The sequence below is a fragment of the Procambarus clarkii genome, chromosome 5 (genome assembly GCF_040958095.1).
Source record: "Procambarus clarkii isolate CNS0578487 chromosome 5, FALCON_Pclarkii_2.0, whole genome shotgun sequence".
In the NCBI taxonomy this organism is placed as follows: Eukaryota; Metazoa; Arthropoda; class Malacostraca; order Decapoda; family Cambaridae; genus Procambarus; species Procambarus clarkii.
This window is the reverse complement of record NC_091154.1, coordinates 9,102,850-9,128,226: the sequence shown is the minus strand read 5'-3', so window position 1 is coordinate 9,128,226 and position 25,377 is coordinate 9,102,850. Positions and strand designations below refer to the sequence as shown.

The following is a 25,377-nucleotide window of genomic DNA, read 5'->3' as shown; positions in this document are numbered from 1 at the left end:
ATGGTTGTGTGTGATGGTGGTTGTGTATGATGGTGGTTGTGTATGATGGTGGTTGTGTATGATGGTGGTTGTGTATGTTGGTGGTTGTGTATGATGGTGGTTGTGTATGATAGTGGTTGTGTATGTTGGTGGTTGTGTTTGTTGATGGTTGTGTATGATGGTGGTTGTGTATGATGGTGGTTGTGTATGATGGTGGTTGTGTATGATGGTGGTTGTGTATGATGGTGGTTGTGTATGATGGTGGTTGTGTATGATGGTGGTTGTGTATGATGGTGGTTGTGTATGATAGTGGTTGTGTATGTTGGTGGCTGTGTTTGTTGATGGTTGTGTATGATGGTGGTTGTGTATGATGGTGGTTGTGTATGATGGTGGTTGTGTATGATGGTGGTTGTGTATGATGGTGGTTGTGTATGTTGATGGTTGTGTATGATGGTGGTTGTGTATGTTGATGGTTGTGTATGATAGTGGTTGTGTATGTTGATGGTTGTGTATGATGGTGGTTGTGTATGATGGTGGTTGTGTATGATGGTGGTTGTGTATGATGGTGGTTGTGTATGATGGTGGTTGTGTATGATGGTGGTTGTGTATGATGGTGGTTGTGTATGATGGTGGTTGTGTATGATGGTGGTTGTGTATGATAGTGGTTGTGTATGTTGGTGGTTGTGTTTGTTGATGGTTGTGTATGATGGTGGTTGTGTATGTTGATGGTTGTGTATGATGGTGGTTGTGTATGATGGTGGTTGTGTATGATAGTGGTTGTGTATGTTGATGGTTGTGTATGATAGTGGTTGTGTATGATGGTGGTTGTGTATGATGGTGGTTGTGTATGATGGTGGTTGTGTATGTTGGTGGTTGTGTTTGTTGATGGTTGTGTATGATGGTGGTTGTGTATGATGGTGGTTGTGTATGATGGTGGTTGTGTATGTTGGTGGTTGTGTGTTTGTGTGTGTGTGTGTGTCCTCATCTAGTTGTGCTTGCGGGGGTTGAGCTCTGGCTCTTTGGTCCCGCCTCTCAACTGTCAATCAACAGGTGTACAGGTTCCTGAGCCTACTGGGCTCTATCATATCTACATTGTAAACTGTGTATGGAGTCAGCCTCCACCACACCACTGCCTAATGCATTCCACCTGTTAACTACTCTGACACTGAAAAAATTCTTTCTATTTTTCTACTACAAGGCCCAAAAAAGGGCCGTGACGAGGATTCGAACCTACGTCCGAGAGCATCCCAGACGCTGCCTTTATCGACTGACCTACGACATGGTTAAAAGAATTGAAACCAGAAGTTCTACAGAACTTACTAGTGACATAGCTCGAGTGCATGTGGGAATGAACGTGGAGACTTGCTGTATGGGTAACAGCTTTTCCTCCAACTTGAGGTTATCTTGAGATGATTTCGAGGCTTTAGTGTCCCCGCGGCCCGGTCCTCGACCAGGCCTCCACCCCCAGGAAGCAGCCCGTGACAGCTGACTAACTCCCAGGTACCTATTTACTGCTAGGTAACAGAGGCATTCAGGGTGAAAGAAACTTTTGCCCATTTGTTTCTGCCTCGTGCGGGAATCGAACCCGCGCCACAGAATTACGAGTCCTGCGCGCTATCCACCAGGCTACCAGGCCCCATGTCGACCTTCCCAGACTTTGTGCCCTGGAGAGGCCACTCCAGCCTCGACAACCAGAGCACAACTCCATAGTCTCCTGAGACTGCGGGATGCCTGCTACTATGGTGATGATGGTGTATTAGTGGACGTGTATGGTGTATTAAGGGACAGTATGGTGGTGATGGTGTATTAGTGGACGTGTATGGTGTATTAAGGCACTGTATGGTGGTGATGGTGTATTAGTGGACGTGTATGGTGTATTAAGGGACTGTATGGTGGTGATGGTGTATTAGTGGACGTGTATGGTGTATTAAGGGACAGTATGGTGGTGATGGTGTATTAGTGGACGTGTATGGTGTATTAAGGGACTGTATGGTGGTGATGGTGTATTAGTGGACGTGTATGGTGTATTAAGGCACTGTATGGTGGTGATGGTGTATTAGTGGACGTGTATGGTGTATTAAGGGACAGTATGGTGGTGATGGTGTATTAGTGGACGTGTATGGTGTATTAAGGCACTGTATGGTGGTGATGGTGTATTAGTGGACGTGTATGGTGTATTAAGGCACTGTATGGTGGTGATGGTGTATTAGTGGACGTGTATGGTGTATTAAGGGACAGTATGGTGGTGATGGTGTATTAGTGGACGTGTATGGTGTATTAAGGCACTGTATGGTGGTGATGGTGTATTAGTGGACGTGTATGGTGTATTAAGGCACTGTATGGTGGTGATGGTGTATTAGTGGACGTGTATGGTGTATTAAGGCACTGTATGGTGGTGATGGTGTATTAGTGGACGTGTATGGTGTATTAAGGGACAGTATGGTGGTGATGGTGTATTAGTGGACGTGTATGGTGTATTAAGGGACAGTATGGTGGTGATGGTGTATTAGTGGACGTGTATGGTGTATTATGGGACTGTATGGTGGTGATGGTGTATTACTAACACAGTATGGTGGTGATGGTGTATTAGTGGACGTGTATGGTGTATTAAGGGACTGTATGGTGGTGATGGTGTATTAATAATTCAGTATGGCTGTAACTGTGTTATACTGAACATGTGTTTGGATAAATTGATATAGAAAGTTGTGCATAGACCAATCAACATGTTTCCGTTGTCTAATACTAAACGTGGCGTGCAGAAAACGCACCTGTGTGTTAATCTAATGGTATACACACCTGTAAGCGCCCCTGACAACGCATCTATAAACGTGACTGCGTTGCATATAATGGGGGAAAAGGGCCATACACACGTGGGTAGAGAAGCACTCGACTCCTGACTACATCCTGTAGTCTTACGCTACTGGCTGTTCACAGGTGGACCGGTACAGGTGGACCGGTACAGGTGGACCGGGACAGGTGGGAACAAGTGGACCGGAACAGGTAGGTACAGGTGGACCGGGACAGGTGGGGACAGGTGGACCGGGACAGGTGGGGACAGGTGGATCTTGGCTCCTAGTGTGAATCTTGGCTCCCAGTGTGAATCTTGGCTCCCAGTGTGAATCTTGGCTCCCAGTGTGAATCTTGGCTCCCAGTGTGAATCTTGGCTCCCAGTGTGAATCTTGGCTCCCAGTGTTAATCAAATTATTGGTTAAAGTAAGTTGTATATGCCTTCATTGATAGTTAAAGTAGGCTGCATAGGCCTAACCTACTTCATTGATTTACACGTAAGCTGTATAGGCCTACCCTTGCTTCATTGACAGCTAAAGTAAGCTGTCTAGGCCTACTCTTGGTTCATGGATTTATAAGTAAGCAGTATAGGCCTACTCTTGGTTCATGGATTTATAAGTAAGCAGTATAGGCCTACTCTTGGTTCATGGATTTATAAGTAAGCAGTATAGGCCTACTCTTGGTTCATGGATTTATAAGTAAGCAGTATAGGCCTACTCTTGGTTCATGGATTTATAAGTAAGCAGTATAGGCCTACTCTTGGTTCATGGATTTATAAGTAAGCAGTATAGGCCTACCCTTGCTTCATTGATAGCTAAAGTAAGTTGTATAGGCCTACCCTTGTTTCATTAATTGCTAAAGTAAGCTGTCTAGGCCTACCCTTGCTTCAATGATTGCTAAAGTAAGCAGTATAGGCCTACTCTTGGTTCAAATGAAAGCAGGTCTTCAGGACATGAGTTCAGTCTCACACAGTCATGGGTTCACATGCCTGAACTTTATGCAGAAATTGGTTATTGTTATAACTATACATTATTTACGACAGACGGCAGGACTTACCTGAGTCTTCCAGCGGTGGTGGCCGACTACGAAGACTACTTCGCTCCAGAAGCAGTGATGGGCGTGGAGGGCGGGGAGGGCGAGGGTGGGTGGCGGGCGGCGGCCTGCACCCTACAGGCCAACACCACCACCCCGCCCTTCCCCGTCACGCTGCCCAATTTCACAGCTTCTTCCAGCGACAAGAACATCTTCTTTCTGGAGACAATGTGTTCGTCGGCCCTTAATGCTAAGATGGTGGGTGGAGCGGTGTTGGTTGGTGTCTGGTGGTGGTGATGGTTGGTGTCTGGTGGTGGTGATGGTTGGTGTCTGGTGGTGGTGATGGTTGGTGTCTGGTGGTGGTGTTGGTTGGTGTCTGGTGGTGGTGTTGGTTGGTGTCTGGTGGTGGTGATGGTTGGTGTCTGGTGGTGGTGTTGGTTGGTGTCTGGTGGTGGTGTTGGTTGGTGTCTGGTGGTGGTGATGGTTGGTGTCTGGTGGTGGTGTTGGTTGGTGTCTGGTGGTGGTGTTGGTTGGTGTCTGGTGGTGGTGTTGGTTGGTGTCTGGTGGTGGTGATGGTTGGTGTCTGGTGGTGGTGTTGGTTGGTGTCTGGTGGTGGTGATGGTTGGTGTCTGGTGGTGGTGTTGGTTGGTGTTTGGTGGTGGTGGTGGTTGGTGTCTGGTGGTGGTGTTGGTTGGTGTCTGGTGGTGGTGATGGTTGGTGTCTGGTGGTGGTGTTGGTTGGTGTTTGGTGGTGGTGGTGGTTGGTGTCTGGTGGTGGTGGTGGTTGGTGTTTGGTGGTGGTGATGGTTGGTGTCTGGTGGTGGTGTTGGTTGGTGTCTGGTGGTGGTGTTGGTTGGTGTCTGGTGGTGGTGTTGGTTGGTGTCTGGTGGTGGTGTTGGTTGGTGTTTGGTGGTGGTGTTGGTTGGTGACTGGTGGTGGTGTTGGTTGGTGACTGGTGGGGGTGTTGGTTGGTGTCTGGTGGTGGTGATGGTTGGTGTCTGGTGGTGGTGATGGTTGGTGTCTGGTGGTGGTGTTGGTTGGTGTCTGGTGGTGGTGATGGTTGGTGTCTGGTGGTGGTGTTGGTTGGTGTTTGGTGGTGGTGATGGTTGGTGTCTGGTGGTGGTGATGGTTGGTGTCTGGTGGTGGTGATGGTTGGTGTCTGGTGGTGGTGTTGGTTGGTGTCTGGTGGTGGTGTCTGGTGGTGGTGATGGTTGGTGTCTGGTGGTGGTGTCTGGTGGTGGTGATGGTTGGTGTCTGGTGGTGGTGTTGGTTGGTGTCTGGTGGTGGTGTCTGGTGGTGGTGTTGGTTGGTGTCTGGTGGTGGTGTCTGGTGGTGGTGTTGGTTGGTGTCTGGTGGTGGTGTCTGGTGGTGGTGATGGTTGGTGTCTGGTGGTGGTGATGGTTGGTGTCTGGTGGTGGTGTTGGTTGGTGTTTGGTGGTGGTGATGGTTGGTGTTTGGTGGTGGTGATGGTTGGTGTCTGGTGGTGGTGATGGTTGGTGTCTGGTGGTGGTGATGGTTGGTGTCTGGTGGTGGTGATGGTTGGTGTCTGGTGGTGGTGATGGTTGGTGTCTGGTGGTGGTGTTGGTTGGTGTTTGGTGGTGGTGATGGTTGGTGTTTGGTGGTGGTGATGGTTGGTGTCTGGTGGTGGTGATGGTTGGTGTTTGGTGGTGGTGATGGTTGGTGTCTGGTGGTGGTGATGGTTGGTGTTTGGTGGTGGTGTTGGTTGGTGTCTGGTGGTGGTGATGGTTGGTGTTTGGTGGTGGTGATGGTTGGTGTCTGGTGGTGGTGATGGTTGGTGTTTGGTGGTGGTGATGGTTGGTGTTTGGTGGTGGTGATGGTTGGTGTCTGGTGGTGGTGGTGGTTGGTGTTTGGTGGTGGTGTTGGTTGGTGTCTGGTGGTGGTGGTGGTGATGGTTGGTGTCTGGTGGTGGTGTTGGTTGGTGTCTGGTGGTGGTGATGGTTGGTGTCTGGTGGTGGTGTTGGATGGTGTCTGGGGGTGGTGATGGTTGGTGTCTGGTGGTGGTGGTGGTGATGGTTGGTGTCTGGTGGTGGTGTCTGGTGGTGGTGTTGGTTGGTGTCTGGTGGTGGTGTCTGGTGGTGGTGTTGGTTGGTGTCTGGTGGTGGTGTTGGTTGGTGTCTGGTGGTGGTGATGGTTGGTGTCTGGTGGTGGTGGTGGTTGGTGTCTGGTGGTGGTGTTGGTTGGTGTTTGGTGGTGGTGATGGTTGGTGTTTGGTGGTGGTGATGGTTGGTGTTTGGTGGTGGTGATGGTTGGTGTTTGGTGGTGGTGATGGTTGGTGGTGGTGTTGGTTGGTGTTTGGTGGTGGTGTTGGTTGGTGTCTGGTGGTGGTGGTGGTTGGTGTCTGGTGGTGGTGATGGTTGGTGTCTGGTGGTGGTGGTGGTTGGTGTCTGGTGGTGGTGTTGGTTGGTGTCTGGTGGTGGTGTTGGTTGGTGTCTGGTGGTGGTGATGGTTGGTGTCTGGTGGTGGTGTTGGATGGTGTCTGGTGGTGGTGTTGGTTGGTGTCTGGTGGTGGTGATGGTTGGTGTCTGGTGGTGGTGATGGTTGGTGTCTGGTAGTGGTGTTGGTTGGTGTCTGGTGGTGGTGTTGGTTGGTGTCTGGTGGTGGTGATGGTTGTTGTCTGGTGGTGGTGTTGGTTGGTGTCTGGTGGTGGTGATGGTTGGTGTCTGGTGGTGGTGATGGTTGGTGTCTGGTGGTGGTGATGGTTGGTGTCTGGTGGTGGTGATGGTTGTTGTCTGGTGGTGGTGTTGGTTGGTGTCTGGTGGGGGTGATGGTTGGTGTCTGGTGGTGGTGATGGTTGGTGCCTGGTGGTGGTGTTGGTTGGTGTCTGGTGGTGGTGTTGGTTGGTGTCTGGTGGTGGTGATGGTTGGTGCCTGGTGGTGGTGTTGGTTGGTGTCTGGTGGTGGTGTTGGTTGGTGTCTGGTGGTGGTGATGGTTGGTGTCTGGTGGTGGTGTTGGTTGGTGTTTGGTGGTGGTGTTGGTTGGTGTCTGGTGGTGGTGATGGTTGGTGTCTGGTGGTGGTGATGGTTGGTGTCTGGTGGTGGTGTTGGTTGGTGTCTGGTGGTGGTGTTGGTTGGTGTCTGGTGGTGGTGTTGGTTGGTGTCTGGTGGTGGTGTTGGTTGGTCCCCACTCAAATGTTCAGCCAAATCTCCCTCCCCCCACACCCAATCTCCACCCTTCTACCCCTCCCCTCCTCCCGAGTCCTCCCTCCCCCCCTTTCCTTCCTGTCCTCCCTCCCCTTTCGCCCCATACCCTCCCTGTCCCTCCCCCTTCACTGGATCCCCCGCCCCTCATCCCAGTATCCTCTGAGACCCTGTTATCCACCTCACAGGTCCTCACACCCATGGAACAGCCTCCCCCACCAGCAGAACACTCACCAAGGAGGCGATTTGAGAAGGGACAGAAGAAAGTGAGCCTCAAAGTGATGTACACTAACATAGATGGAATTACAAATAAAGCAAATGAGCTTGGAGAACGGGTACTAGAGGAAAACCCAGACATAATAGCCCTCACAGAAACAAAGCTCACGAAAACGATAACAAACGCAGTGTTCCCACAGGACTATTATGTTATGAGGAAAGAGAGGGAAGGAAGAGGTGGTGGTGGTGTAGCTCTGCTGGTAAGAAAAGGCTGGGATTTTGAGGAGATGGATATTCAGGGCTGTGAAGGCTTCAGTGACTACATAGCAGGTACTGTAACAAATGGAGGGAAAACAATTATAGTCGCAGTCATATATAATCCACCACCAAATGACAGAAGACCTAGACAGGAATATGATAGAAACAACATGGCCACCATTAACATAATAGAAAGAGCAGCTTCTGTTGCTAGCAGGAATGGATCTGGACTACTAATTATGGGAGACTTCATCCATGGGAAGATAGATTGGAAGAACAGAGACCCGCATGGAGGACAAGAAACATGGAGAGCTAAGCTGCTGGACGTGGCAATAAGAAACTTTCTAAGCCAGCACATCAAAGAACCAACAAGAATGAGAGGAGAAGATGAACCAGCAATGCTTGATTTGATATTTACCCTTAATGAGTGGGATATAAGGGAAGTTAAGATGGAAGCGCCCTTGGGAATGAGTGACCACAGTGTATTGAACTTTGAGTACCTGGTAGAGCTAGGACTTATCTCCCCCCAAAAAGAACTAGGAATCAAAAGGCTGGCATACCGAAAGGGGAATTATGAACAGATGAGAAGTTTCCTAAGTGAAATACCTTGGGACACAGACCTCAGAGACAAGTCTGTACAGGGTATGATGGACTATGTTACCCAAAAGTGTCAGGAGGCAGTAAACAGGTTCATCCCGGCCCAAAGGAAAAAATCCGAGAAGCAACAGATGAATCCATGGTATAATAGGGCATGTATGGAAGCGAAGAAACTGAACAAAAGGGCGTGGAGGAACTTCCGGAATAACAGAACACCAGAAAGCAGAGAGAGATACCAGAGAACCAGGAATGAGTACGTCAGGGTGAGAAGAGAAGCAGAGAAAAGTTTTGAAAATGATATAGCAAACAAAGCCAAGACCAAACCAAAGCTACTCCACAGTCACATCAGAAGGAAAACAACAGTGAAAGAAAAGGTAGTGAAACTTAGAACAGGCGAGGACAGGTATACAGAGAATGACAGTGAGGTGTGTGAAGAACTAAACAAGAGATTCCAGGAGGTCTTCACAATAGAACATGGTGAGGTCACTGTGCTAGGAGAAAGGGAGGTAAACGAGGTGGCCTTGGAAGAGTTCGAAATTACGAGAGAGGAGGTCAAGAGACACCTGCTGGATCTGGATGTTAGAAAGGCTGTTGGTCCAGATGGGATCTCACCATGGATACTGAAAGAGTGTGCAGAGGCACTTTGCTTGCCACTCTCCATAGTGCATAGTAAGTCACTGGAGACGGGAGACCTACCAGAAATATGGAAGACTGCGAATGTGGTCCCAATATACAAAAAGGGCGACAGGTAAGAGGCACTGAACTACAGGCCAGTGTCCTTGACTTGTATACCATGCAAGGTGATGGAGAAGATCGTGAGAAAAAACCTGGTAACACATCTGGAGAGAAGGGACTTCGTGACAAATCGCCAACATGGGTTCAGGGAGGGTAAATCTTGCCTTACAGGTTTGATAGAATTCTACGATCAGGTGACAAAGATTAAGCAAGAAAGAGAGGGCTGGGCGGACTGCATTTTCTTGGATTGTCGGAAAGCCTTTGACACAGTACCGCATAAGAGGCTGGTACATAAGCTGGAGAGACAGGCAGGTGTAGCTGGTAAGGTGCTCCAGTGGATAAGGGAGTATCTAAGCAATAGGAAGCAGAGAGTTACGGTGAGGGGTGAGACCTCCGATTGGCGTGAAGTCACCAGTGGAGTCCCACAGGGCTCTTTACTCAGCCTATCTTGTTTCTGATATATGTAAATGATCTCCCAGAGGGTATCGATTCATTTCTCTCAATGTTTGTGGACGATGCTAAAATTATGAGAAGGATTAAAACAGAAGAGGACTGTTTGAGGCTTCAAGAAGACGTAGACAAGCTGAAGGAATGGTCGAACAAATGGTTGTTAGAGTTTAACCCAACCAAATGTAATGTAATGAAGATAAGTGTAGGGAGCAGGAGGCTAGATACAAGGTATCATCTGGGAGAGGAAATTCTTCAGGAGTCAGAGAAGGAAAAAGACTTGGGGGTTGATATCACGCCAGACCTGTCTCCTGCAGCACACATCAAGCGGAAAACATCAGCGGCATATGCCAGGCTGGCCAACATACGAACGGCATTCAGAAACTTGTGTAAAGAATCATTCAGAACTTTGTATACCACATATGTCAGGCCAATCCTGGAGTATGCAGCCCCAGCATGGAGTCCATATCTAGTCAAGGATAAGACTAAACTGGAAAAGGTTCAAAGGTTTGCCACCAGACTAGTACCCGAGCTGAGAGGTATGAGCTACGAGGAGAGACTACGGGAATTAAACCTCACTTCGCTGGAAGACAGAAGAGTTAGGGGGACATGATGACCACATTCAAGATTCTGAAGGGAATTGATAGGGTAGATAAAGACAGTCTATTTAACAAAAGGGGAACACGCACAAGGGGACACAGGTGGAAACTGAGTGCCCAAATGAGCCACAGCGATATTAGAAAGAACGTTTTTACTGTCAGAGTGGTTGACAAATGGAATGCATTAGGAAGTGATGTGGAGGAGGCTGACTCCATACACAGTTTCAAGTGTAGATATGATAGAGCCCGATAGGCTCAGGAATCTGTACACCTGTTGATTGACGGTTGAGAGGCGGGACCAAAGAGCCAGAGCTCAACCCCCGCAAACACAACTAGGTGAGTACACACACACACACGCACACACACGCACACACACACACATATATATATATATATATATATATATATATATATATATATATATATATATATATATATATATTTATATTTATATATATATATATATATATATATATATATATATATATATATATATATATTTATATATATATATATATATATATATATATATATATATATATATATATATATATATATATATACATATAATGTGTGTATATATGCAGGGAGCCTAGTAGCCTGGTGGATAGCGCGCATTCGTTATTCTGTGGTGCGGGTTCTATTCACGCACGAGGCAGAAACAAATGTTTCTTTCACCCTGCATGCCCCTGTTACCTAGCAGTAAATATGCACCTGGGAGTTAGTCAGCTGTCACGGGCTGCTTTCTGGTGTGTGTGCGTGTGTGTGGTGGTGGTGTGGAAAAAAAGTAGTTAGTAAACAGTTGATTGACAGTTGAGAGGCGGGCCGAAAGAGCAAAGCTCAACCCCCGCAAACACAACTAGGTGAATACACACACACACACACACACACACACACACACACACACACACACACACACACACACACACACACACACACACACACACACACACACACTCTTACACTTCAAGTTAGGCAAAACAGAAGGGTGGAAGGGTGACGTGGAGCGGTAGGTGGAAGGGTGACGTGGAGCGGTATGTGGAAGGGTGACGTGGAGCGGTAGGTGGAAGGGTGACGTGGAGCGGTAGGTGGAAGGGTGACGAGGAGCAGTAGGTGGAAGGGTGACGAGGAGCAGTAGGTGGAAGGGTGACGAGGAGTGGAAGGGTGACGTGGAGCGGTAGGTGGAAGGGTGACGTGGAGCAGTAGGTGGAAGGGTGACGAGGAGTGGTAGGTGGAAGGGTGACGAGGAGTGGAAGGGTGACGTGGAGCGGTAGGTGGAAGGGTGACGTGGAGCGGTAGGAGGAAGGGTGACGAGGAGTGGTAGGTGGAAGGGTGACGAGGAGCGGTAGGTGGAAGGGTGACGAGGAGCGGTAGGTGGAAGGGTGACGAGGAGCGGTAGGTGGAAGGGTGACGTGGAGCGGTAGGTGGAAGGGTGACGAGGAGCAGTAGGTGGAAGGGTGACGTGGAGTGGTAGGTGGAAGGGTGACGTGGAGCGGTAGGTGGAAGGGTGACGTGGAGCGGTAGGTGGAAGGGTGACGTGGAGCGGTAGGTGGAAGGGTGACATGGAGCAGTAGGTGGAAGGGTGACGTGGAGTGGTAGGTGGAAGGGTGACGAGGAGCGGTAGGTGGAAGGGTGACGAGGAGTGGTAGGTGGAAGGGTGACGTGGAGCGGTAGGTGGAAGGGTGACGTGGAGCAGTAGGTGGAAGGGTGACGTGGAGCGGTAGGTGGAAGGGTGACGTGGAGCGGTAGGTGGAAGGGTGACGTGGAGCAGTAGGTGGAAGGGTGACGAAGAGTGTGGTGAATGGCAATGATACTCGGATGTTGAGTTTGTGGGTCACGTGGTAAATAAATACTTGACCATTGTGATGGTGTTGGTATGAGGGGGCGGTGATACAGTAGTGTTGGTATGAGGGGGCGGTGATACAGTAGTGTTGGTATGAGGGGGCGGTGATACAGTAGTGTTGGTATGAGGGGGCGGTGATACAGTAGTGTTGGTATGAGGGGGCGGTGATACAGTAGTGTTGGTATGAGGGGGCGGTGATACAGTAGTGTTGGTATGAGGGGGCGGTGATACAGTAGTGTTGGTATGAGGGGGCGGTGATACAGTAGTGTTGGTATGAGGGGGCGGTGATACAGTAGTGTTGGTATGAGGGGGCGGTGATACAGTAGTGTTGGTATGAGGGGGCGGTGATACAGTAGTGTTGGTATGAGGGGGCGGTGATACAGTAGTGTTGGTATGAGGGGGCGGTGATACAGTAGTGTTGGTATGAGGGGGCGGTGATACAGTAGTGTTGGTATGAGGGGGCGGTGATACAGTAGTGTTGGTATGAGGGGGCGGTGATACAGTAGTGTTGGTATGAGGGGGCGGTGATACAGTAGTGTTGGTATGAGGGGGCGGTGATACAGTAGTGTTGGTATGAGGGGGCGGTGATACAGTAGTGTTGGTATGAGGGGGCGGTGATACAGTAGTGTTGGTATGAGGGGGCGGTGATACAGTAGTGTTGGTATGAGGGAGCGGTGATACAGTAGTGTTGGTATGAGGGGGCGGTGATACAGTAGTGTTGGTATGAGGGGGCGGTGATACAGTAGTGTTGGTATGAGGGGGCGGTGATACAGTAGTGTTGGTATGAGGGGGCGGTGATACAGTAGTGTTGGTATGAGGGGGCGGTGATACAGTAGTGTTGGTATGAGGGGCGGTGATACAGTAGTGTTGGTATGAGGGGGCGGTGATACAGTAGTGTTGGTATGAGGGGGCGGTGATACAGTAGTGTTGGTATGGGGGCGGTGATACAGTAGTGTTGGTATGAGGGGCGGTGATACAGTAGTGTTGGTATGAGGGAGCGGTGATACAGTAGTGTTGGTATGAGGGGGCGGTGATACAGTAGTGTTGGTATGAGGGGCGGTGATACAGTAGTGTTGGTATGAGGGGGCGGTGATACAGTAGTGTTGGTATGAGGGGGCGGTGATACAGTAGTGTTGGTATGAGGGGCGGTGATACAGTAGTGTTGGTATGAGGGAGCGGTGATACAGTAGTGTGGTATGAGGGGGCGGTGATACAGTAGTGTTGGTATGAGGGGGCGGTGATACAGTAGTGTTGGTATGAGGGGGCGGTGATACAGTAGTGTTGGTATGAGGGGGCGGTGATACAGTAGTGTTGGTATGAGGGGCGGTGATACAGTAGTGTTGGTATGAGGGGGCGGTGATACAGTAGTGTTGGTATGAGGGGGCGGTGATACAGTAGTGTTGGTATGAGGGGGCGGTGATACAGTAGTGTTGGTATGAGGGGGCGGTGATACAGTAGTGTTGGTATGAGGGGGCGGTGATACAGTAGTGTTGGTATGAGGGGGCGGTGATACAGTAGTGTTGGTATGAGGGGGCGGTGATACAGTAGTGTTGGTATGAGGGGGCGGTGATACAGTAGTGTTGGTATGAGGGGCGGTGATACAGTAGTGTTGGTATGAGGGGGCGGTGATACAGTAGTGTTGGTATGAGGGGGCGGTGATACAGTAGTGTTGGTATGAGGGGGCGGTGATACAGTAGTGTTGGTATGAGGGGGCGGTGATACAGTAGTGTTGGTATGAGGGGGCGGTGATACAGTAGTGTTGGTATGAGGGGGCGGTGATACAGTAGTGTTGGTATGAGGGGGCGGTGATACAGTAGTGTTGGTATGAGGGGGCGGTGATACAGTAGTGTTGGTATGAGGGGGCGGTGATACAGTAGTGTTGGTATGAGGGGGCGGTGATACAGTAGTGTTGGTATGAGGGGGGCGGTGATACAGTAGTGTTGGTATGAGGGGGCGGTGATACAGTAGTGTTGGTATGAGGGGGCGGTGATACAGTAGTGTTGGTATGAGGGGGCGGTGATACAGTAGTGTTGGTATGAGGGGGCGGTGATACAGTAGTGTTGGTATGAGGGGGCGGTGATACAGTAGTGTTGGTATGAGGGGGGCGGTGATACAGTAGTGTTGGTATGAGGGGGCGGTGATACAGTAGTGTTGGTATGAGGGGGCGGTGATACAGTAGTGTTGGTATGAGGGGGCGGTGATACAGTAGTGTTGGTATGAGGGGGCGGTGATACAGTAGTGTTGGTATGAGGGGGCGGTGATACAGTAGTGTTGGTATGAGGGGGCGGTGATACAGTAGTGTTGGTATGAGGGGGCGGTGATACAGTAGTGTTGGTATGAGGGGGCGGTGATACAGTAGTGTTGGTATGAGGGGGCGGTGATACAGTAGTGTTGGTATGAGGGGGCGGTGATACAGTAGTGTTGGTATGAGGGGGCGGTGATACAGTAGTGTTGGTATGAGGGGGCGGTGATACAGTAGTGTTGGTATGAGGGGGCGGTGATACAGTAGTGTTGGTATGAGGGGGCGGTGATACAGTAGTGTTGGTATGAGGGGGCGGTGATACAGTAGTGTTGGTATGAGGGGGCGGTGATACAGTAGTGTTGGTATGAGGGGGCGGTGATACAGTAGTGTTGGTATGAGGGGGCGGTGATACAGTAGTGTTGGTATGAGGGGGCGGTGATACAGTAGTGTTGGTATGAGGGGGCGGTGATACAGTAGTGTTGGTATGAGGGGGCGGTGATACAGTAGTGTTGGTATGAGGGGGCGGTGATACAGTAGTGTTGGTATGAGGGGGCGGTGATACAGTAGTGTTGGTATGAGGGGGCGGTGATACAGTAGTGTTGGTATGAGGGGGCGGTGATACAGTAGTGTTGGTATGAGGGGGCGGTGATACAGTAGTGTTGGTATGAGGGGGCGGTGATACAGTAGTGTTGGTATGAGGGGGCGGTGATACAGTAGTGTTGGTATGAGGGGGCGGTGATACAGTAGTGTTGGTATGAGGGGGCGGTGATACAGTAGTGTTGGTATGAGGGGGCGGTGATACAGTAGTGTTGGTATGAGGGGGCGGTGATACAGTAGTGTTGGTATGAGGGGGCGGTGATACAGTAGTGTTGGTATGAGGGGGCGGTGATACAGTAGTGTTGGTATGAGGGGGCGGTGATACAGTAGTGTTGGTATGAGGGGGCGGTGATACAGTAGTGTTGGTATGAGGGGGCGGTGATACAGTAGTGTTGGTATGAGGGGGCGGTGATACAGTAGTGTTGGTATGAGGGGGCGGTGATACAGTAGTGTTGGTATGAGGGGGCGGTGATACAGTAGTGTTGGTATGAGGGGGCGGTGATACAGTAGTGTTGGTATGAGGGGGCGGTGATACAGTAGTGTTGGTATGAGGGGGCGGTGATACAGTAGTGTTGGTATGAGGGGGCGGTTGATACAGTAGTGTTGGTATGAGGGGGCGGTGATACAGTAGTGTTGGTATGAGGGGGGCGGTGATACAGTAGTGTTGGTATGAGGGGGCGGTGATACAGTAGTGTTGGTATGAGGGGGCGGTGATACAGTAGTGTTGGTATGAGGGGGCGGTGATACAGTAGTGTTGTATGAGGGGGCGGTGATACAGTAGTGTTGGTATGAGGGGGCGGTGATACAGTAGTGTTGGTATGAGGGGGCGGTGATACAGTAGTGTTGGTATGAGGGGGCGGTGATACAGTAGTGTTGGTATGAGGGGGCGGTGATACAGTAGTGTTGGTATGAGGGGGCGGTGATACAGTAGTGTTGGTATGAGGGGGCGGTGATACAGTAGTGTTGGTATGAGGGGGCGGTGATACAGTAGTGTTGGTATGAGGGGGCGGTGATACAGTAGTGTTGGTATGAGGGGGCGGTGATACAGTAGTGTTGGTATGAGGGGGCGGTGATACAGTAGTGTTGGTATGAGGGGGCGGTGATACAGTAGTGTTGGTATGAGGGGGCGGTGATACAGTAGTGTTGGTATGAGGGGGCGGTGATACAGTAGTGTTGGTATGAGGGGGCGGTGATACAGTAGTGTTGGTATGAGGGGGCGGTGATACAGTAGTGTTGGTATGAGGGGGCGGTGATACAGTAGTGTTGGTATGAGGGGGCGGTGATACAGTAGTGTTGGTATGAGGGGGCGGTGATACAGTAGTGTTGGTATGAGGGGCGGTGATACAGTAGTGTTGGTATGAGGGGCGGTGATACAGTAGTGTTGGTATGAGGGGGCGGTGATACAGTAGTGTTGGTATGAGGGGGCGGTGATACAGTAGTGTTGGTATGAGGGGGCGGTGATACAGTAGTGTTGGTATGAGGGGCGGTGATACAGTAGTGTTGGTATGAGGGGGCGGTGATACAGTAGTGTTGGTATGAGGGGGCGGTGATACAGTAGTGTTGGTATGAGGGGGCGGTGATACAGTAGTGTTGGTATGAGGGGCGGTGATACAGTAGTGTTGGTATGAGGGGGGGGTGATACAGTAGTGTTGGTATGAGGGGGCGGTGATACAGTAGTGTTGGTATGAGGGGGCGGTGATACAGTAGTGTTGGTATGAGGGGCGGTGATACAGTAGTGTTGGTATGAGGGGGCGGTGATACAGTAGTGTTGGTATGAGGGGGCGGTGATACAGTAGTGTTGGTATGAGGGGGCGGTGATACAGTAGTGTTGGTATGAGGGGCGGTGATACAGTAGTGTTGGTATGAGGGGGCGGTGATACAGTAGTGTTGGTATGAGGGCGGTGATACAGTAGTGTTGGTATGAGGGGGCGGTGATACAGTAGTGTTGGTATGAGGGGGCGGTGATACAGTAGTGTTGGTATGAGGGGGCGGTGATACAGTAGTGTTGGTATGAGGGGGCGATGATACAGTAGTGTTGGTATGAGGGGGCGGTGATACAGTAGTGTTGGTATGAGGGGGCGGTGATACAGTAGTGTTGGTATGAGGGGGCGGTGATACAGTAGTGTTGGTATGAGGGGGCGGTGATACAGTAGTGTTGGTATGAGGGGGCGGTGATACAGTAGTGTTGGGTATGAGGGGGCGGTGATACAGTAGTGTTGGTATGAGGGGGCGGTGATACAGTAGTGTTGGTATGAGGGGGCGATGATACAGTAGTGTTGGTATGAGGGGGCGGTGATACAGTAGTGTTGGTATGAGGGGGCGGTGATACAGTAGTGTTGGTATGAGGGGGCGGTGATACAGTAGTGTTGGTATGAGGGGGCGGTGATACAGTAGTGTTGGTATGAGGGGGCGGTGATACAGTAGTGTTGGTATGAGGGGGCGGTGATACAGTAGTGTTGGTATGAGGGGGCGGTGATACAGTAGTGTTGGTATGAGGGGGCGGTGATACAGTAGTGTTGGTATGAGGGGGCGGTGATACAGTAGTGTTGGTATGAGGGGGCGGTGATACAGTAGTGTTGGTATGAGGGGGCGGTGATACAGTAGTGTTGGTATGAGGGGGCGGTGATACAGTAGTGTTGGTATGAGGGGGCGGTGATACAGTAGTGTTGGTATGAGGGGGCGGTGATACAGTAGTGTTGGTATGAGGGGGCGGTGATACAGTAGTGTTGGTATGAGGGGGCGGTGATACAGTAGTGTTGGTATGAGGGGGGCGGTGATACAGTAGTGTTGGTATGAGGGGGCGGTGATACAGTAGTGTTGGTATGAGGGGGCGGCGATACAGTAGTGTTGGTATGAGGTAATGGATCAGGTATGAGGTGATATTACAGCTCACCCTAATACTCTATATGTACAGTATATTACACATTTTGAACCTGGTGTATATATGCTTATATTACACATTTTGAACATAGTGTATATGCTTATATTAGAGTATTTATATATATCAAAACAAAGCACATGCCTATCTTATTCCCAACAAATCTTAGCTATCAGGAAAAGCTTGCAGAAATTTCCAGGTAGAAGATAATAGAAGATAAGAACAGTAGAGGATAAACAAATAAGTTTTAATTCCCAGGACATTGGCTGTAAACTCTTTATTTCTGAAAGTTAAGAACCTCAGTTCTGACCATCTTTTTAACATTAATTCTACATGTGTCCAACAAACCAATTATTCTTACATAAGTATCTTCAACAAACCAATTAATCTTACATAGTATCTCCAACAGACCAATTAATCTTACATAGTATCTCCAACAGACCAATTAATCTTACATATGTATCTCCAACAGACCAATTAATCTTACATATGTATCTCCAACAGACCAATTAATCTTACATATGTATCTCCAACAGACCAATTAGTTTTACATATGTATCTCCAACACCCCAGGCTATTGTGTGTTTATTCAAGGAAGGAGATGTGGAGAGGGGGGGGGGGTTGTGGTACAGCTGACTTCGGTCTAGACCCACAATAGGGGACCCGGGTTCAATTCCCTGGCGAGACAGAAATGGGCTCGTTCCTTTCACTTAACACTTGTTCTCCTAACAGTAAAGAGGCTCCCGGGAGTTATGCAACTGTTGTGGGTTGCATCCTGACTCAAGTCAGTAATTCAACCTTGGGGAAGGGACCTTAATACAAGCCTAAGGTATATATCGTATATATACACAGGCTTCCTCTCCCTGTTAGAATTAAGTATGTTAGTTTCAGCAGACTATGCTAGAGTTAGCAGTAGTTTATACGTCTCTGTCTCAACAGACTACGCTAGAGTTAGTGGTAGTTTATACGTCTCTGTCTCAACAGACTACGCTAGAGTTAGCGGTAGTTTATACGTCTCTGTCTCAACAGACTACGCTAGAGTTAGCAGTAGTTTTACAAGTCTCTGTCTCAAACAGACTACGCTAGAGTTAGCGGTAGTTTTACAAGTCTCTGTCTCAACAGACTACACTTGAGTTAGCAGTAGTTTTACAAGTCTCTGTCTCAACAGACTACGCTAGAGTTAGCAGTAGTTTTACAAGTCTCTGTCTCAACAGACTACGCTAGAGTTAGCAGTAGTTTTACACGTCTCTGTCTCAACAGACTACGCTAGAGTTAGCAGTAGTTTTACAAGTCTCTGTCTCAACAGACTACGCTAGAGTTAGCAGTAGTTTTACAAGTCTCTGTCTCAACAGACTACGCTAGAGTTAGCAGTAGTTTTACACGTCTCTGTCTCAACAGACTACGCTAGAGTTAGCAGTAGTTTTACACGTCTCTGTCTCAACAGACTACGCTAGAGTTAGCACTAGTGTTACAAGTCTCTGTCTCAACAGACTACGCTAGAGTTAGCAGTAGTTTTACAAGTCTCTGTCTCAACAGACTACGCTAGAGTTAGCAGTAGTGTTACAAGTCTCTGTCTCAACAGACTACGCTTGAGTTAGCAGTAGTGTTACAAGTCTCTGTCTCAACAGACTACGCTTGAGTTAGCAGTAGTGTTACAAGTCTCTGTCTCAACAGACTACGCTTGAGTTAGCAGTAGTTTTACAAGTCTCTGTCTCAACAGACTACGCTAGAGTTAGCACTAGTTTTACACGTCTCTGTCTTAACAGACTACGCTAGAGTTAGCAGTAGTTTTACAAGTCTCTGTCTCAACAGACTACGCTAGAGTTAGCAGTAGTTTTACAAGTCTCTGTCTCAACAGACTACGCTAGAGTTAGCAGTAGTTTTACAAGTCTCTGTCTCAACAGACTACGCTAGAGTTAGCAGTAGTTTTACAAGTCTCTGTCTCAACAGACTACGCTAGAGTTAGCAGTAGTTTTACAAGTCTCTGTCTCAACAGACTACGCTAGAGTTAGCAGTAGTTTTACAAGTCTCTGTCTCAACAGACTGGCCTGGAATCAATTTGTCGGATGCGCTACGTCTTGGTGTGGTGTGCTCTGTGGGAGGTATTTACCTTGACTTGGACGTGTGGACAATGGCACCCTTGCCTTCCGGCGAGTCATGGGTTGGAAGTGAACGCTTGGACTACCTCACCAATAGTGCCTTCAAGTTCGTATTCGAAATAAGTAGTTATGTTGTTCATCCCTCCAGGTTTTAATAACATCAAAACATCTGCGACATATTTTAATATTTCTTTGTAGGGTTAATGGTTGGAATATATGATATAAGGTATCAGCCTTCTGTTACTACCCTTATAACCTCAAAGTGCCACGTATTCCATGGACATCACACAAGTGTGTAATGATATAATACTAGCAAACCACACACCAGAAGATGAGGAGATGACGACGTTTCGCTCCGTCCTGGACCATTATCAAGTTGGTTGTGACAGTCGACTTGATAATGATTCAGAACGGACCGAAACGTCATCATGTCCTCATCTTCTGGTGTGTGGTTTGGTCATCAAGATGAGCCACTTGTTAACATTTAGAGGTATGCAAATCTGTAAATTTGTGTATATAATGGTATTAATTATGAAGATCTTGACAGATCTCTGCACGTTCCTGTTTTAAATTCATGAAATATCTCCTCAGACTCCCTAAGGATCACTGGGTGTGTGAAGAGGCCATCAGGGAGCTGACGGAACACTTTCGGGGCAATGTTTGGGCCTATAACGGTCCAGGAGTCTTCCAGAGGGTGGTGAGGAAGGCTTGCAACATCCAGAACATTGCTGACATTCACAACTGCAAGGATCTCGTAATATTGGGTGAGTGGACGTAACCCTCATTCACTATGGGGCTTGGACCATGAAGTGCATGCAAACATCGCTGACATATAGTCATGCAAGACATTAATAATGGTTTCCCTGTTGTTGGGAAATAGTTGATAGCACACTTGGTATAGTACATGTTTACCGTTCAGTCTTACTGCTAATATATCCGGCCGCTCATGGTAGTAATGTTTCCACAGCTCCCTCCACCTTCTACCCGATCTACTGGAGTCACTGGGAAGAGTTCTTCGTATCTGGTGGTGGCAGTTCTAAGACTTGGCCTCAAAATACTGTTGCAATCCACCTTTGGAACAAGCTCAGTAAGGGGGCACCCCTGCACCCTGGAGATGGCTCGATCGTTGACAAAACCTCACAGAAGAACTGCCCAAAAATATTCAACACCGTCACACAGATCAAGAAGTTCAGAGATAACTTGCAAACAAGAAAGATGCACAATATATCTTCAAAACACAATCATGTAGCATGAGAAAAGCAACCTTCTCCAGTTATTATGTTTATAGCACAAAGTTACTAAGAGAATGCTGTGTCCACAATACCAGAGTATAAAATATACTTGTTCAATAAAATATGCTTGTTCAAACCCAAAGCTGTGCAGATGTTGCAACTTGCAGCTGTTGTTTGGGCAATGAAATAGAGACTTTGCAGTCTTGTCCTTCAACCCGTTCTCACACAAGACAGCACATATATGACTTAATGCTTAAAGTCAATAAGTTGAATATGAATTAGTAAATATATGATATATTCCCAGTTACTTTTTTTTCTAAGGCCCAAACTCTTCCTCACGTACCAATTTACGTCTCACAGTACCCATCCGTCAACCTAGATAGCAGAATAGTCGTGATTGGTTCAATTATATGGAAAATTGTAGTGTTCGCGTCCCACATGGGTTGTGAAATTTACCTACTATTGTCCATGCTCTTAGAATATTACAGATCAGCTACTTCCTATTGAAGGCTCGTAGTTTTGTTTTGAGAAATATTAGTTGTTCTTAGTAAATTATAATAAGCACTAAAAATTATTACATAGAATAACAGTCCTTCACCAATCAATATTATATACCATAGTTTGTGCTTTACAAATCTTTAAAGGATGTTTTCTAGGAACGCTAACAGAAAACGATGTTATGTTGGAATGTCTATGGGGTTAACTACTGCAAACAGGATGGTATTGCGTCTACTATACCAACTATAGCTAGGATGGGTATATTGTCCACTACCACCTGTTAGGTGGGTAACGGGTCCAATACCACTCACAGGATGGGTATGAGGGTCACATCCACCCACAGGACGAGTATGGGGATCACATCCACCCACAGGAAGGGTATGGGGTCCAATACCACCCACAGGAAGGGTATGGGGTCCAATACCACCCACAGGAAGGGTATGGGGTCCAATACCACTCACAGGAAGGGTATGGGGTCCAATACCACCCACAGGAAGGGTATGGGGTCCAATACCACCCACAGGAAGGGTATGGGGTCCAATACCACCCACAGGAAGGGTATGGGGTCCAATACCACCCACAGGAAGGGTATGGCGTCCACTACAACCCACAGGATGGGTATGGGGCTCCAACCGGGGACTGGTCAAGTCGTATACTGCAATTTCGGATACCGGGCTAGAAACAACTTCGTTCACTGAGAAGTTTGTACATACAAACCATTCCGTTCGTATATGCGCTGGTTTGTGTTCGCTGTTGTTCTCGTCTGAATAAATACATGGCACTTGTTCATATAATTAGCGCTTCCATTATTAGAATTATTTATCCATTAATGTTAAGGGTGAGTTTGTTGGCAGTTAGCCAAAGATGGACTTTATTTAGATCAGTATTTACTGTGGCATTTAGAGCAAGGGGGTCAGGACTGGAGTAAATGAAGGTTGTGTCGTCAGCAAATAGAATTGGTTTGAGGTGTTGGGAGGCATTTGGAAGGTCATTAATGTAGATGAGAAAGAGGAGAGGGCCAAGTATGCTGCCCTGAGGAACACCAATGTTGATGGGTAAGGTGGGAGAATTTGAATTATTCACAGAAACATACTGGAGCCTGTCAGTAAGATAAGATTTGAGGTATTGTAGGGAGTGTCCTCTGACTCCATAATGATGTAATTTAAGAAGAAGGTTTTGGTGATTAACAGTGTCAAAAGCCTTACGCAGGTCCACAAATAACCCAACAGGGAACTCATTTTTATCAAGAGCTGCGTGAATCAAGTTAATCATACTAATAAGTGCATCGTTAGTGCTTTTTTTTGGGTCTGAAACCATATTGACGAGAGCTATAAGTATATTGTGTTTGGCTAGATAAGGTAAAGCTGCTTGTAGATTAGTTTTTCAAATATTTTTGACAAGTTAGGCACGATTGATATAGGTCTGTAGTTGTTAACATCTGTGAGATCACCACATTTGTGGACAGGGGTTACTCTCGCTTTTTTTTAGAATATCTGGAAAGGTTTGGAGTTCAAGTGACTTGTTGAAGAGCAATGCAATAGCAGGGGCTAAAGATCTGGAGGCTTTTTTGTAGATTAAAGTTGGTATCTCCTCAAGGGCACTAGACTTGGTTTTAAGGGAAAGGATTATCTCATTGACGTCAGTGGAATTAATAGGCTTTAGGTACAGAGACTGTGGATAGTTACCTGTAAGATAGTCCTTAACATCAGTACTGGAAGATGGAATATCATTAGCAAGGGATGACCCAATGGAAGAGAAGAACCTATTGAACTCAATAGCAGAATCAGAGGCTGAAAGCTGACCATCGTTATTGAACAGGAGTGTTGGTTTGTTATTTAAAGTCTTCTTTGATCCCAATATTTGTGAAATTGTGCTCCAAGTTTTTTTAAGGTTGCTCTTTATTTGGGTAAATTTATCTTCGTAGTATTTAGTTTTGGCTCGTCTAATTATTTTAGATAGCAATAACGAGTAATTCTTTGAGAATTCTTTGGAGACGGTTCCTAACCTATACTTCTTCTCAAGGTTATTGAGATTAAGGTGATTATAAGGTATTAAGGTGTGGAGGACGTCTGCTTCATGCAGAAATTGATTTGGATACAAAGAATCCGATCCTTCTACCACGTCACCACATTATTACGAAACTTCTAGTTTTACACCATCATCAATATAATACCTTACATGGTGGAGTGTTCGACACTCTCACCGACTTGAGACAGAAATATTGGCTTTCCCAATGTCATCAAACTGTGAAATCACTCATTAAGTCCTGTGTAATCTGCAAAAGATACGACGCTCGAGTGTGTCCTTAACAGACCTCCACCACTCCCTAAGGAGAGAGTAGTCCATCTTCGTCCTTTTGAGACCACTGGTGTCAATTACACAGGAGCCTTACTTCTCACTGGCATTCCAGATAAGGTACCAGTGAAAGCTTATATCTGCCTCTTCACGTGTGCAACCACACGAGGCGTACACCTAGAAGTGACTTAAGACATGAGTGCTGAAGCCTTCATCCAAGCTTTTCGTAGATTTGCAGCTCGCAGATCCTATCCCAAACTAATGATATCCAATAATGGTTCAAATTTTGTGGCAGGAGAAGCCTGCCTACGAGAGATATGGAATCATCCAGAAGTGCAGTCTGTCATGCAGAGACGACAATGCCACTGGAAATTTATAGCTCCCAGAGCCCCTTGGCAATGTGGGATCTACGAACGTATGACAGGGACTGTCAAGAAATGTTTAAGGAAAAACATGCATCGACAGAAAATTAGTTTCCCTGAACTACAAACATTCGTCGTAGAAATTGAGGCACGAGTCAACAACCGCCCTTTAACTTACCTATCAGATGACTTCTCACAGAGAGAACCCCTGAGTCCCTCACATTTAATACATGGAGGCCTGCTGAGCCCTCTGATACCTTTGGCAGAAGAGGATCCAGCTGACCCTTCCCACGTGACTAGGAGTGATTTAGTGTGATTTTATTCACAGAAACATACTGGAACCTGTCAGTAAAGAATTTTTGGGGGTATTGCAGGGAATGACCTCTGACTCCATAATGATGTAATTTAAGAAGGTTTTGGTGGTTGACAGTGTCAAAAGCCTTACGCAGGTCCACAACCCAACAGGGAACTCATTTTTATCAAGAGCTGCATGTATCAAGTTAATCATACTAATAAGTGCATCGTTAGTGCTCTTTTGGGTCTGAAGCCATATTGACGAGAGCTAAGTATATTGTGTTTGGCTAGATAAGAGTAAAACTGCTTGCAGATTAGTTTTTCAAATAATTTTGACAGGTTAGGCAGAATTGATATAGGTCTGTAGTTGTTAACATCTGTGAGATCACCACATTTGTGGACAGGCGTTACTCTTGCTTTTTTTTATAATATCTGGAAAGGTTTGGAGTTCAAGTGACTTGTTGAAGAGCAATGCAATAGCAGGGGCTAAAGATCTGGAGGCTTTTTTGTAAATAAGAGTTGGTATCTCCTCAAGGGTACTAGACTTGGTTTTAAGGGAAAGGATTATTTCATTAACATCAGTGGAATTTGCAGGCGTTAGGTACAGAGACTGTGGATAGTTACCTGTAAGATAGTGTATTGTATGTACATACATTGTATGTAGATGTATATACATATAGATGCATTGTATGTACTAGCTCTATCTATAAATCCATCAACGTTTTTTTGTATCTCACCTTGTATGTATGAACCTTATCTGAATAAATAATTGATTTGATTTTGATTTGACAAAATGCACCGACACTCAAGTATACTATAGTTTACCCTAAGTTTGCTGACCGGGAAAAATTGTGAGGCCTGATGGCTGAGTGGACTGTGCTCGGCGTTGTTAGTCCTAAGGGTCCAGGTTCGATCCAGGGCATAGGCGGAAACAAATGGGCAGAGTTTCTTTCGCCCTGATATAAGAAACATCACCTTCACCTTCACATACTGTTCACCTAGCAGTAAACAGGTACCTGGGAGTTAGACAGCTGCTACAGGCTGCTTCCTGGGATGTGTGTGTGTGTGTGTGAATATTAGGATTAATCACTTGCGCGAAACGTTATGCGTACTAGTGACTGTACACGCCTATAAGAACACGTTTATATATAAATAAAAAAAAACGTAAAATTAGACACGGGAGTGTAAGCGTCCGTCGCCATTACGAGATCAACAAGTAGAACACCGTGT

The 25,377-nt window shown here is 47.4% G+C and overlaps 1 protein-coding gene across 1 annotated transcript; it reads left to right on the top strand.

The window, feature by feature from the left end:
- Positions 1–1,258: 1,258 nt before the first annotated feature.
- On the top strand, positions 1,259–20,903 carry LOC123766994 (lactosylceramide 4-alpha-galactosyltransferase-like). Its single transcript, XM_045756479.2, has 5 exons — positions 1,259–1,352; positions 3,809–4,056; positions 19,364–19,572; positions 20,058–20,230; positions 20,434–20,903. The coding sequence occupies exons 1-5, from the start codon at positions 1,259–1,261 to the stop codon at positions 20,718–20,720; spliced, it is 1,011 nt and encodes a 336-aa protein (XP_045612435.2). The 3' UTR covers positions 20,721–20,903.
- Positions 20,904–25,377: the final 4,474 nt, after the last annotated feature.

Coding starts and splice junctions, on each gene's coding strand:
- LOC123766994 (XM_045756479.2), top strand. CDS start 1,259: ATGGTTAAAAGAATTGAAACCAGAAGTTCTACAGAACTTACTAGTGAC. Junction 4,057..19,363: donor CGGCCCTTAATGCTAAGATG/GTGGGTGGAGCG, acceptor CTGTCTCAACAG/ACTACGCTAGAGTTAGCAGT. Junction 19,573..20,057: donor CTCACCAATAGTGCCTTCAA/GTTCGTATTCGA, acceptor ATATCTCCTCAG/ACTCCCTAAGGATCACTGGG.